The sequence below is a fragment of the Acanthaster planci genome, linkage group LG10, assembly GCF_054643075.1.
Source record: "Acanthaster planci isolate LZ-2023a linkage group LG10, COTS_SCS, whole genome shotgun sequence".
Lineage (NCBI taxonomy): Eukaryota > Metazoa > Echinodermata > Asteroidea > Valvatida > Acanthasteridae > Acanthaster > Acanthaster planci.
This window is the reverse complement of record NC_141786.1, coordinates 12,047,414-12,062,357: the sequence shown is the minus strand read 5'-3', so window position 1 is coordinate 12,062,357 and position 14,944 is coordinate 12,047,414. Positions and strand designations below refer to the sequence as shown.

Below are 14,944 nucleotides of genomic sequence, written 5' to 3'. Positions count from 1 at the left end.
TCGTAGTATTGTTGAGAGAACAATTGGGCAATGGAAAAGAAGATTCCATTGTCTTCACGGTGAAATCCGGCTGTCTCCAACTCGAGCGTGCAGGGTGATAGTTGCTTGTGCAGTGCTACATAACATTGCTAAAAGTCGTGGCCTCCCTGACCCAGAGGACGAAGAGCCTCAAGAATATCCTCAGCCAGATCAACCACCCCAGCAGCAGGCTCCAAATATTGTCAGACAGCATATTGTGCGGACATACTTTCAGTAAGTTTTTTTGTCGTTTGTCCCAGCAACTGCAACTTGTGTGATGTGATGTGGGTGTGCGTACGTCGTACGCGTTACGTGCATGCAACTAGTAAAATAATGTGCATACACGTACAGTGCAGTAGGCCCTAGTGCATGCATAGCATAAAAATGTAATACATTTTTCGCGTATGTGCTATAAATAAACATTTTGCCAAGGTCATGTTTAAGGTTATTAATTTGCGTAACTGGGTCTTCAGTGCAGCCGCTGACATTGGTGGGATGTAGTGGTAAAGACATCGTTCTAATGTTTAATGACACAGAAAACTTTTAACTTTTTCAGTTTTTTATTTCTCATTAACACAAACTGGAAACATCGTGAATTACACCAACTATACATTCAAATCAAGAAGTTCGATATAAATGTACAAGGCCTTGAACCATAAAGTAAATAAATAATTATAAAACGACTGACTAGCCGACCGATTACATATAAAACATTCAACCACCTTAGAGACCGAGAGTTTGTTGGAAGGAGGCGATCTGAAGAGACAGAAGCTCTTTCTCCAGCTGCAGTTTTTCAATTTCTGCCCGGCGGGTCTCAACCTCACAACGTTTCTGTTCCAGCACCATGAGCTTACTGTACTCCTCATCATTTCTTGGTCTTTTTCGCCCTCTAGGCCTCACTGATGTTGACGTTGACGAGCCTTGTCCCTCGCTGTCTGATGGCCCATCTGCTTCTTCTCCCAGATCAGTGCTGTTGGCATTGGACAAAAACAACCATGATGATGGTGTTACTTATTTCTTATGTACAGAACCAGCGTGTGCCCCCTAGGCTACAGTGGGACATATCTGCTGATTTGTTCCTAACTTTACTTTTTACTTATAAAATCAAGAACTTGCTGTCAGTAACTAATTTGTTTCAACTAGGCTCAGTTTTGATCTTATGTAACAAAATTTCAGCACAGGGGAAAAATAACAAGGTAGTTTACCATTCGTCTGGTGTTGCTGCAACAGACTGGTTCTCTGAGGCCACAGCGGGGTGAGCATCAACATCTATCATCTCAAAACTATCTATGCCACCACTAATGCCAAGAATGGTTGGAGAAGTCTCTCCAAGAAGTGACATTAGTCTCTGGTTCAGTGGAGCCAAATCAGGCGGTGCCGGACCTCCACCTGTTTTTGAATGCAAAAAGTAGGCCTATTAACAGTGTATGCGAATTATTAGGCCTGCTTTGAGAGGCTTTCTGGATCAAAAATACTTTTCAGTGCCGGAGGCACATAGGATCAGTCTATGTTTTATAGAAGCATTAGCTTTTGTTTAACGTTAGGCTAATTTTAAACACAAGCTTTGCCAATATCTTGGATGTCAACTGTCTAAGTTTTATTCAATCCAAACCTGTAAATAAATTGCAAAAAGATAATGACTTTTTAAACTAAATACCTGTTTTCAGTGACTCCTTTCTTTGAGCGGATGCCTTCTCCTTCATTTTGCTATTCATGTTTTGCCATTTCTTTTGAATTTCGCTGACGTCCCGTCGAACAGAAGGAAACTGTGCATTCAGCAAATCGGCAATTTCTTGCCAGGCAGCTAGTTTGGCAGCTGATGTTATTTTCGCTGAAAATTTGGGCCGCAGCACGTCTTGCCGTTTTTCCCATTCAGCGAGAATGGTCAACTTTTCATTCTCAGAATGTTTACCGTCTTTGGTGGTCATTGTCATAATTAACAAAATTGAAAGATGGTCATAAAATAGTGAAAATGGTCTAAGGTGTTGCGATCAAATTAAATCTCCGTACCGCGTGCGCGTAATGTCACTACAACAGCGATTTTAAAATTGTCATTAATTTAATGGGATTTCAATGTGTCCTGCGTCTAAACGCCTCCCAGGAGTGGATTGCGTATCAAACGCGCGCTTTTAATTTGATTTGTTCAGTAGGTACAATTAATTAATGTGCAATTTAACAGGCAAATTCAGCTTTGTAACCTGTCGGCATGCGTCCGGAATCTTAATTGATTGATTGACAATGGACACTTGGCAACCATTGTTGATATGTGATTCATGCGCATGAGCAACATGTAACCCTCATAGCACATTTGTCTTAGAGACTTACGTGTAGCACTAAGATAAGTAGGGTGCTTAGTTGTTTTGTGAATCTCAAGTTGAGAACCCCACTTAAGTTAGTTGGAGGCTTAGTGTTTATTTGCAACTTAAGTTTTTCTTAAGTTTAGGTTTTGTGAATACGGGCCCAGTCTTGTTAGTGCCATTGTTTATAGTCCAAATACTGTTCAAAGATTGAAAAATGTTCCCTATGTAAAGACATTATAAACCATAATGTACCATGTAACCTTTTCTGATTGCATTGAAACTTGAAATATTTACTGAGGATGCTACTTGTGGTGCCATTACCATTTAAAGTACTTTTATTTCAAAAATTTAAAGTAACAACAAATCATGTGCTCGTTAGCTTAATTTTCATGACCTTCTTTGTGCCTTTATTATTATTGTTCAACCTCACTATATTATGTAATATTTGTTAGAAACCAATTAAATTCACTTTAAAAACTACAAGTAATGAGGTAACAGGCGTGGCAGAGGACCCATCTGTCCTTTTGTGGGCTTAAAGTGGTAAAGTTGAATTGCAAACATGTATGGAGGAAAAGTACAGTTTAAAGCTATTTGTTATGATCCTGAAAAAGTTTTACTTCTTGTCCATTTGGATAGAGCCACGCAGGGAAGAAATTTCACAAAGCGCATTGCCTTCCATGCCCTTTTAATTGCCACAATGCCCCTGTAAAATAGCCGTTTCCACGGCCAGTTTTGCAGTTCAAATGCCATTTCAGTACTTTGGTAGTACTCAGTGGTGCCTTTTTCATTTAAAACAACAATTTGAAGCCTGGGTGAACTCGTTACCCCGGTTACCTCGTACCTGGGTTACTTCGTACCCGAATCAACTCATGTCCTGCTAGTTAAAACCAATTTATGTGCGCTCTTGGATTTTAAAAATAATGCTGAGCTTTCATAATCGCTGTAGATTAGATTTTAAGAATAATACAGCGCACACATTGTGAGCGCGTTCTCCTAACTGCAGCGGCTTTAGTTTTTTTCTATTGATTTTAATTTAAACAGGGAAATTTAATGATGCCAGGAGCTAAATAATGCACTCTTCATGTTCGGTGTAATGTCCTATATTTCTGCACTCCTGGTGTCCATTTGTACTGAAGAGCACCAGAAGAGTAAACAAAGGCTCGAATGAAGAAAAAACAAACGATCTTTGAGCATCTTCATATCCATCATTTTTATTTCACAACTTTCCGAGCAGAAAACAGTGTCTTCATTATTAAAAAGATGATTAAAAATTCTAAAGATATATTTTTAGGTAACTCAGCCTCTTTTGAATCAATCAAATGAGAATCATTTTTAAGAAAACAATCTTATAAGTATTACATCAACAATAATAATTGACAAGCTTGAACTGAGTATAAACATGAAAATAAAATAGTTCACTGAACACAATCTATAAAATAAATCTGCCAAGGAATCGGCACTCACTCTGCTGTGCATTATAATCATTTGTATACATGGATCAAGCACAGGAAAATGAAAATATAGTTTTTCACAGAACACAATCTATAAAATGAACCTTCTAAGTCTCTGCAATCAATCTGCTGTGCACTATTATCATTTGTAAACTTGAATCAATCACAGGAAAAAGAAAAGTAAAGTTTTTCACAGAACACAATCTATAAAATGAACCTGCAAAGAATTGCACTCACTCGGCTGTGTATTATAATTATTTGTAAACTTGGATCAACCATGGAAAAATGAAAATAAAGTTTTTCACCAAACACATCTAAAAATGAACCTGCTAAATCTCTGCAAGGAATTTTTTGCATTTTGCTCTGCATTATAATCACTTGTAAACTTGGATCAAGCACCGGAATATGTAAATAAATTTGTTTGTTCACAGAACAAAATTTAAGCCAAGTCTCTGAAAAAATTTCCACTCACGTTGATGTGCATAATCATCATTAATGAAAATGGATTCAGTGCAAAATGTAAAAATACGCGTGTTTATTGAAAAAAGTCTTAAGTGAATCTGTCATGTCTTTTACAAGTTTGCACTTACTCTGCAGTGCATTTTAATTAGTAAAATAATACTTTGGTCTTAGTACTCAATTGTGAGAAGAAATGATTTTACATGTGTGATTCATTTAACAGATTTCTTTGAAAGAACTCTTTAAGTCTCTGCAAGTGTCTCCCAAAACATGTCAAACATATACTTGGCCTTTTTATTTTTTGCTTATTTTGAAACCTGTTCTTACATGTAGTTGATAACGTATTAGAGAGGTTTCGTTGGCATACGGTTAGAGAGTTTATCTCTAAACGCAGTCGTATACTTGTGCGTGTACTGTTGGCTGTTTCGTGGGTGATCCTGGTTACGTTTAGAATGAGCTCTAGAGAATAGAGGGCGCGTATCGGCAGGGGATTTAAAGATGGCTGCGCCTAATCTCAACTTGATTGATTTGGCGATTGAAGACGAAGATGCTGAATTTATTCAACTTGTCCTTGCAAATGCACCTGACTCAAGAAAAAAAGTGACCTACAACCCTGCATGGCCAAGGTTTAACTTAGCAGAATTGACAGATGATCAGTGTTTGGATAAGTTTCGATTTAAGAAAGGTGATATTTATCGCCCGAGTAATTTACTTGGTGTTCCAGAGAGCATACAACTGAAAAATGCTTCAACTTGCAATGGTATTGACACTGCCTGTGTATTGTTAAGGAGATTTGCTTATCCAAATCGGCTATCAGACCTGGAAGAATTGTTCGGCAGACCCAAATCAACTCTATCACTGATTATTAACCAGCTTGTTGACTTCCTGTACACTTCTCATCACCATCGGTTCCTGTTCTTGGACAACCCATTGCTTGATGCAGCACACCTTCAGCTTTATGCAGACACAATACACAACAAAGGAGCGTCATTGCAAAATTGCAATGGTTTTGTGGATGGAACAGTTCGTCCAATCTGTATGCCAACTCGTTATCAGCGAGTTTGCTTTAACGGACACAGAAGAATCCATGCACTGAAATTCCAGTCTGTGGTGATACCATGTGGTTTGATCACACATCTCTATGGCCCAGTAGAGGGACGAAGGCATGACAGTGCACTTCTCCGTATCAGTGCATTGATGGAACAGTTTGAGGCAAGGGATTTCACGGATAGGAATGGCATCCCCTATGAACTTTATGGAGACACGGAGTATCCTCTCCGACACTACCTGATAAGTCCTTTCAGAGGGGCAAACCTGAGAGCTGAAGAAGAAGAATTCAACACTAGAATGTCATCTGTGCGAGAATGCGTGGAGTGGGAATTTGGAAAGATGTTGACAATCTTTGCCTTCCTTGACTTTCGCAGAATTTGAAAGTTCTATTGTCCCCAGTTGCCAAGTACTACCTTGTTGGAGGTCTTCTTAATAACTGCCACACTTGTTTGTATGGAAATCAGACAAGCAAGTTTTTCCAAATGGAGCCACCTTCCCTGGAGGACTATCTAGCGTGATATGCATAGCCCCAGTATGCCCAGGCAGTGTTGCTGACCAATCAGCTATCAGATGAACTTGCAATTTAAGATCAGACCATTGCTCACTGTTCAAGAAACTGTTGATTTATCAGTTTAATTCACAAAGTTGATCATTTCACAAGTCTAGTCACATGTGACTGGATGATTAGTGACAAAGGAATGCTTGTGGTGGGAGTTAATTTGAATGGGTTTAAGAATAGGCTAGCTTGATTTGAGACCGAATGATAAACTTCAATCCAATGTTTGAACCAAGGGATTCTTCAGATTAAGTGTTGTGTCTTAAATTGCGACAGGATTGTCATTTGGTAAGTTTAAATACTGTGTGTAGCCAACTACATGTATTAAGTCTAGACTTTGATGTTACATTTCCTGAGGATGTCAATTTTCAATGTACAGGTATAGTTAACTTACATAAACATCCAATGATAAATAATTTGATACATGTATATACATTAGGAATATACATATGATTAAATATACCTCACATGTACACGTTGGATAAATTAAGTATTATTTACAAACATCAACAATAAATTTTTTTTTAAAATGAGAGACTGAATATAAACAATACGTAAATAAATCTTGTCACAGTCTATGGAAACTTTAACAAGAAGATCACTTCACACAAAATTTTAATATTTACAACATATACATCTAAATTTCTTCAAAACATTAATTATGCACAACATGAAATTGCAGGGGTAATATCTAATACTGAAAATGTCCCTCAATGCAGAACTTGGCCCATTACCAGAAAACGGCAAATTGATCAATCACACTAGATTTATCTTACAATTAAATTTCCTGACAAATTCTTATTTTACACGGTCAAATTCCTTTATACGAATTACTCAATATTTGCAATGCTCAATCATCAATTCATGTTATAAAACTTTCAGTTTCTTGCACAACCTTTCTTCATATAAAACAGTTCTAGAATCCTTGATTTGCCGGTCAATTCTCCACGCTCAATGTTAAAACGTCTAACCACACAATCCATCCGCACTGTGGAGGATATATAGTAAATTAGCTAGAGTTACTTCAAACTGCAATTCCTTTTAATATCTAGACAAGTCAAATAATTCAAACAATTTACACGTTTATGACCAAAATATCACAATACCACAAGTAGGTTACCACAAGGGTGACACTTAAACAGCAAAAATCAGTAAATTTCCAACGACGTTTGACTTAGAGAGGTGCAACAAACCAAATAAATCCAATATCTTGAACTTTCAATCCTATTCACAAGATAAGGCCAGACGAAAAGGGAATCAAAAAATTATCAGAATGTTATACAACAATAAGAAACTATTTATGTAGGGGAGATTTGCAGTGGTGCTCGTCACAGTTACGGTAGTTCCACACCCATCGTCCAGATCGCCAAGGCTAGTTGGATCGCGAGAGCAGGACGACGCTGTGGAGAGCCGCCAGTAGTTTCATCTACACAGGTTCGGGAACAGCGAGGCTTCACTCTACCAATGGAGTTCCCAGCAGCTAAAGACTCTCTCCAAGCTTCACAGGTTAACTGGCTGCCTACAACATCAGGGATCCGCTAATCCATGTACAACATATAAGGACCATCTACAATAGACAATCATCAAACTACGCCTTGGCAAAACGAGTACAACAACTCTGTCAAGATGGCACATTAAATCAATTCCAAACAATTAAAATAGAAAACCATAAGATATAACTTACGACTGCTGTTATTCCGCCGACATATGCTTGTCCGAGCCACCCCGAAGACTTCACAGAGCCTCAATCATCTGTGCCAATAGCCAAGGGACGGCACAAGTTAACCAAAATGGCTAAGTCAGCATAAATCAGAACACCGTGCTCCCTCTACCGAAACATGTAGCAAATCTCACACCACATTCTGTTTAATCAATTCTTATATACATTCACACCCACATTCAGCGAGTGCCAAGGGTGCACCCATGCACACCCCTGCATTTCAAAGCTGGGCTAGGGCTAACTCAAAGGTGAGCTAAGTTAATTAATACAAAACTACAATGGTCAACAGCAATCATGGTCCTGCCATTGAAGAGACTAAAAAAAATGGTTACTCTGATTCAGCTGTGACAAATCTGAAATGACCAAAATTACAGGTAAACCTTGTCTTTTTTATTTACAAGACTTGCATCTCACTGAGCAAACTGTTTAGCTCTCCTTATTCTTTCCCTTAACCAATGCCATCATCATCTTAAACATTTCGTTTTCTCTTTCAAGCCTCAATTCTCTCTCCCTTTTTTCCAACTGAAATTTCTGTTGTTCAAGATCCAGCTTCTCTTGAAGATAAGTTCGGTCTTTAAATTTAGAAGCTTGGCTAGTGCAAGGTTATTATCCACATGGCATTGTAGATGAGGGGTATTATTCCCCATTGTAAATTACAAACCTAAACAAAACAGCTTAAATTTGCAGTAAAAGCTAGTTTTATGATTTTCAAAAATATTGATACAAGTAAAGACCAGTCACAGTAAACGATTCATATTTTTGATGTACTCCTCACGTATATTCCCATCAGTATTCATCTTACTGGTCCCAGCGAGGGATTCCATTGCTGCCATTCGGATTTCTTTTCCTTGAATTTCTTTGGCATGTGTGTCTTTCCCAGATGTTTCCTTGGCTTTCTTCCGCTCCTCATCTAACTCAGCCAGTTCGGTCAACAGTTGTGCCCTTTCATCATACTCCTCATCTGTTCCAGATCTGAAGAAAATATAGCATTCATGTACTGGTCAAAACTCCTACTGCCACCGAATCCCCCTCTCCGAAGCCTTCCTCAAACCTAACTTTTTGTTTACAAACAAATTTGTGGATACACATATGCATGTGATTTTCTTATTGACTACATATCCGAAGTCAACCATGAACTGCTGAAAAATTTGAAAAATCATTCTTAAATGGCAAAAAAGACTGTGCATCAGATTAACCAGGGCAAAAAGTACCCTAGATCTCACTGACTGCATTAATAATAAGTGCATTTAACAAGTCTACTGAATGGATAAAAAATATAACCCTTAACATCTGCCATTTCAAAACACCTACATGTAAAAAATAACTCTCTAAAAATGATCCCCCAAGATGCCTCAAAGCAGTATGCACCCATTATATCTCTAAATATAATGTCCGAAGACTCTATGGTTATGAAAAACCAAGTTTCACTAAGTTCATGAAAACAATTTTCAATTTACCAAAATAGATACTTACGCTCGCAATGAATTCATTTCCTGCCTGTGGTGTGCCTCTTGTAGGTGGCAAAGGCGATCCTTGCATGCTCTCAAAGTGACATAGGCATTTCGTTCTTTCAAGACGTCATTCAACTTTTTGTTTATGGCCTCCCTCATTTATTTATTTTGGGGAATGTCGGCAACTATCTCCCTTAGCAGGAGTACGTCCAAAACTGGATAAAATCTGATGCTTTTTTTCCCCGTCAGATTCCATTCTGAAAAAAAAAGAAATGAAAAGGAGGTTGAAGTAATTCTTAAGATATTGGTATATAATTCCTGATTTGTCCACGCTGTATTTGTCATACAAATGGGTAGGTGTGACCCAGGCCATGACCTCTACATGCGTAAATTATGCATGTGCTTCTACCCCTAAATCTATGATAAATGTAGAAAAATTATTATTCATAGCGTTTGACAAAGAACTCCATATTTTTCTTAAAAACAACAGCTACAGTTGGTCTTGCAGCTACCCCCCAGCTTTTTTATTACTATTTTCATATCAGAGCTGCACGACAATGCGTTTTTAGAGTGTGTGTATAGGCATTGTATACTGTCAGCTCTCCAAGCCCTGTGGAAAAAATGGCGATTCGGGCGCAATGTAAAAGGGTTTTCAGAGGATCTTAATGATAAAACTGGAAATATGTAAGGTAATTTTTAAATAAATTTGTTTGCATGCGTGTCCAGTTATGCAGGATATGGGTTATTCAGGAGCATCTTTGACAAAACCAACGCTAAAATTGGAAGTAAAATATCTTTCTATAAATTGGTGTTGTAACATTAAGTTCCGATTTTGCGTAGTTTCCGGGGATTGTTCTGTTGATCCTCTCATAATGGACGTACTTCACCTTACTTTCCTTTACGGGGAAGGTCCCGTCGATTCTTTCATTACGAACGTACTTCACCTCCCTTATGGCACTCTTTCATGAGAAATGTCTTGGGATGATCCTGCCATTTATTGCTGTTTCATGAAGTAGAACCATCTTGCACGCGCTTCACCTAACTTCACCGTCATTTTGGGGCGCGTCATAGTAAAAGATATCGCGGTCAAGTCACTTGCTAATTATATTGAAAGCGGCTTCAACGAAAAGCTGTTTGAAGACGATATGAGACCTGATTGGTTAAAGATAAATCGCACTGGATCCAAGCCCTGGGAACGTTAGAGGCGGGAGATCTGAAGACGTCTAGCCTGCTTGCTGCCTGCAAGCACCTGACAGGCCCGGCATTGAAAAGGGAAAACAACAACAGCAACAAAACCGACTCTTTTCAGAGCCAACACATCTTCCAAAAAGAAGTTTTATGGCATATGTCTGTTTACTGTTTATCAAAAAATATTTTGCCAACCAAAACAACCAACATGTTCTTATTTATTTTTATTTGCCCACAAAAACTGACTAATTTAATTAATTCTTTTATTGCCCACAAAAATTGAAAGATTGACTCATAGAAAAAGAGATACAACGGCACGTCTGTTTGATTTAAAAAATACATTTTATATTGCCAACCAAAGACATACAATTTTTATTGCCCACAAAAAATGATTTTTGTCACTTAAAAAATCAATTCTTTTATTGCCCACAAAACAAACAAGTTTTAATTTTTTAATTACCCACAAGAAGCTGATTTATTAAAAAGATACGTTTAATTCGTTTATTGCCCACAAAGAATCAAAAAGATTGAGGACTATTCCAAAGTTGGAAGTACATGTCGCAGAAACATCCAGCATCTGAAAATGAAAGAAAGAAAATTAACGTTCGAATCGAGCACAAATTTATATGGGGTACGACTTGATTTGGGTACAAGTTTACCTGGCTACGAGTTAACTCGGGTAGAAGTTGACATTGGGTACGAGAATACCCAAAATTCTGATTATAGCTTGAGGAACAATTTAGTCTTAGAATCCATAAAAACCACCCACAGCTTGTCAAGAGTAGGCCTACTCAAACTCGTTAGTCTTGCCCAGGTTGAATTAAAGAATCGTTTTTTACAAATAAATGTTGTTCTGTAACTGTAGCAAAAAAATAAGACAAAAACACACCAAAAAAAAAGGAAAAATAAAGAGAAAAAAATACCTGCATCATTTCTTTTCATATATCGTCACTGGCACCATGAAGTAGCACGCTCCGTTCAGGACCTTTTTTTAGTTTGAATACAGGGTGCTTCTTCGTGGTGCCCGTGTAGTCTAAGTTTAGTCGTCCTGATAAAGGGCTGATCCTGAGGTAAGGGTCGAGAATCCTGTGCAAGGGTTAAAGTCACCTAGCCTAGTGTGGTCCGAGTGGTGCGTGTGCTGTTAAGGGGCTCGGTAGGTTGAGGGGCTGATTGGTGGTGCAGTATAGTTCCTGATAGGAGCTTGCTGTCGATGCAAGGGTGGATTTCTATCTCGTGACGTGAGTTGCGTGTAGTGCAGCCCTGACAATAAGCCCCGTAGACTTGCTAAAGTCCCTGATTCGGCACTGGATGCCCACAATTAATTGTGGTGTTCACTGCTCTGGGTGAAGTCCGGTCACGTATAATCACGCAGTTTCCCCGTCAATAGCGCCCCTCTACTGGTGTATTGGTTGAGTGTGTTGATGAATAAACCAGCCGCTTGTGAATTGTTGTATATAAGTCAGGAGTCCAGGCGAAGTTTATTTAAAGTCAGGTCTGTCCAGGTTACGTCATTAAGTTTCGACCAATCAGATTAGCCATCATCTCGACGAAGACCAACTTTCTTGGGGGACAGTATACTTCGGTCCCAACGGACTCGTCCCTAGCCGCTCAGGGACTCTCCGGCGTGCCGTCCGACGCACCGGGCCTCGAGGAGGAGGGCGCCCTCGCTTTCGTCGGAGGGGTGCGGCGCCACAGTAATGTAACCTCTGATTGATGATTAATTTTATGAGGCTGACATGTAATACCATGAACATTTAAAAGCCAGCTTTTTCTGTAGGACCAAGGCCTAAAAACGTTAAAATCGAAAGGAAGTAGAATTTTGCGATTGACGCGATGAGGCATTTTTCAACATGGTTGAATTTCAAAAATGCTGGGGAGTTGTATGCTTATCGCGATTAACGCGTTTCGGCACAAAGTGCACTACACATGGTGCGACACAATGAGTATCTTATGCTTTGTGCGATTGACGCGTTTGGCTCTACAAGTGATAGTGTGTTATTACGGTCAAAAAAAAAAATTGTACGAAGTTGTACAGGTCGATGCTTATCGCGTTAAGTGCGATTTAATGAGAGACGGCACAGCATGAAGCTTGAAAAAAAAAATACAACACAGAGAAAGATCCGAAAAATGTCCCTCAACCTGGCGGCAACACAGAAGAGAATCCCTCAGAAAAATGTCAACAACAGGTGTTACAGGATTGCCGATTAGTGTCAATAAATTTGGGAATATCGAGGCCACAAATTTGACCTATGACCCACGAACTAGACAATAAAAGGCATTCGTATTGGCTACGATCACCAGTGCTGTATTGTGCCAAACCCGCGGTATCCTCAGAGACTTCGGCCGGAGTTAAGAAACCAGTTCCATGACTAATGAGCTGTCAATCAATCCTTTCTGCAAGGCTTTTCAAAAGACGAATTCATTTTTAAGAGGATTTTTTGGTAAGCTAGTATAACCGGCGGTTGGTGTTGCTGTTCATAAGATAAAGTCTAAATTAAATGAATATCGACGTATGACGATGTAAGTGCGATTTGTGTATCGTAAATTGGGAGAAATTATGTTTCAGAGTTGTCACTGGAACAAGCAACTAGGTCATATTTTGCATTTAGATACAGGTATTGGGGGTTTCCCGTGGACGAGCAGAAAATTACGAGGGATGAATTGAATTAGAAAAACCCTCCACCCCCTTGTGATGTTTTGTGTGAAAATGATATTTTACCCTGAGCCTATTGACGGATTCTGTCAAAGAATGAGCGACAGAAAGGCACTTTTAATTAAATTCATATAATATTTTCATCTCTTCTTGATACAACCAAATGGCATTCAAATTTGAGCTCAGGGCTTTCATGGTTTAAATTTTTGTTAACGCAAATTTTAAGTGCAGTTATTAATTTCGTTAGTTTTCCAACATGACGAGTGGGATGGTCTGTCCACTCTCCCATAAGCATCGCATAAGCATCATAAATCCATGAATGTACGTGTGTTTTATTTGAAGACATGTAAAGGACAAGACACACCAATATTCAGTGTTCACAGATGTTAAGAGTGATGCCACATGAAAGGGACTGGTTGAGTATTTGTCAGCAGGCTGTTTTGTGCCGAGTGGGAATTTTAAAGGAAAGGTCAAGCGCACGGCAGCTGCTCTGAATGCTATACGAAGTCCACGTAGACCCCAACATACATGTACAATACATGTACGGTACGTCCACGTCGGCGCGGCCGCATGGACCACGCAGCCCAAATATTCTCGGGATGTATTACTTTTTATTAATAACTCACAACGCACGCCTGTGACTGCTAGAAACGTTCGCTTTGCGTGTGCATATGTACAGTACGTGTATGCAAACAGCTACAACCACAACATAGCCATGTGCATTATACATATATAACCCTGACTTGGACCACCATCTTTCATAAGCTTTTCGTGCTTGGATTCACGAGTCAATATGAGCGAAGTGACATAGATATTTCCTCCCAACAGACATCTGTTTTTATCTCTAAGGATTTATCGAATGTTACTCCGCTAAAAAATAAACGAAATGAATATAACAATCAATAAACCAGTGGGAACTGGAAAAGACCGTCGTTTCGTTCACTCAAATGTTTGCTCAAAGCTGCACTCGGCTTCTTGCGTTCACTCCAAAATTGTTGAAGTCCTCGAGCATTCATTTTCAATCTGTCCTCCGCTGAATATATAACTCAGTGAACGGGCTGTCGGCCTACATCATGTTCACTTGTGCTTCTTTGCTTTTCTCCCAAAATGAGACAATTATTTTTCTTGGGGTACTGAAAGAAGTATTATTAGTTTTTTTCTGCCCTCCTGTATGAGTCTTTTGACAGAAATATCGAGGCCAAAGATGACGAACGTCAGGCCAAACAGTACCTGACTTAACTAGCGTTGACTTTGCGCGGCCGACCCATTAGTTTATACGGGTAGAGCCAGTGTCGAGAAGCCTCACGGTTTACCCGAGCTATACATGGCAAGCATTAGTGCAGGGTTTGGCATCACACTCTCCAACAAGTACATGTTCACGTATGTGCAGTATGTCTGTAGTACATGTACACAAAAGGTTGCCGCGGACGTCATGTGGCAGTGAGCTGGTCCGTTACGCTAGCCAGTGCCCCTAACCCCAACCCAATACAGTGGGGTGCTTTAAACCCTAAAAAATAAAACAGCCGTCTTTATATGAGGAAAATATATTGTGTCATCAAAGATTCTGGCTATATATGCCTTGTACAAGATGTTTAAAACTATACGAACTAGTGACAATGTCACAAAAATGTTGAGAGAAAAGTTTGTTGAACTCTCACTCATGCCCAGGCTTGAAAGACCAAGTGAAAACAACTGTCGTGTCGGCTGCATCATAGACCGCAAGGAGGAAAAAAAAATCTCTCCTCGAGGTCTGTGGCCGGTCGGACCATGGTGGCATCTACGCGTAGTGCCCTTAACAAGCCTTAATTAATGCACTGGCCTGTTCTGTTGATGGGTTGCCTTTTTCGTTTCGGTCATTCAAAGAATGTTCTTACAGGTCGTTGGATTTGTGGTGATGACTCAAATTGTCTTCATCTTGCGTGATATACTGAAGTGAACATAAAAGCGCACATGCAATTCCCTTTACGGTTATGCAGAACTTGGCAAATACCAACCATCCGTTTCGTTAAGACAAAAACTGAGTCGAATGGATTTCCCTAAAGTAAGCCGTCCACCGGTATGTTCGTACCCCCCTGGATTATACGTTGGGTCGGGTCCT

At 39.4% G+C, this 14,944-nt stretch overlaps 1 protein-coding gene and 1 long non-coding RNA gene across 2 annotated transcripts in view; one reads left to right on the top strand and one right to left on the bottom strand.

The window, feature by feature from the left end:
• LOC147797773 (uncharacterized) overlaps positions 1 to 14,944 on the top strand; it is a 461,720-nt gene that overhangs the window by 338,110 nt on the left and 108,666 nt on the right. The window lies entirely within an intron of this gene.
• Positions 718 to 1,360, bottom strand: LOC147797779 (uncharacterized). Its single transcript, XM_087142623.1, has 2 exons — positions 1,224 to 1,360; positions 718 to 988 (listed from the first exon to the last, which is right to left on the bottom strand). Exons 1-2 carry the CDS (start codon positions 1,358 to 1,360, stop codon positions 742 to 744), a joined length of 384 nt encoding a protein of 127 aa, XP_086998749.1. The 3' UTR covers positions 718 to 741.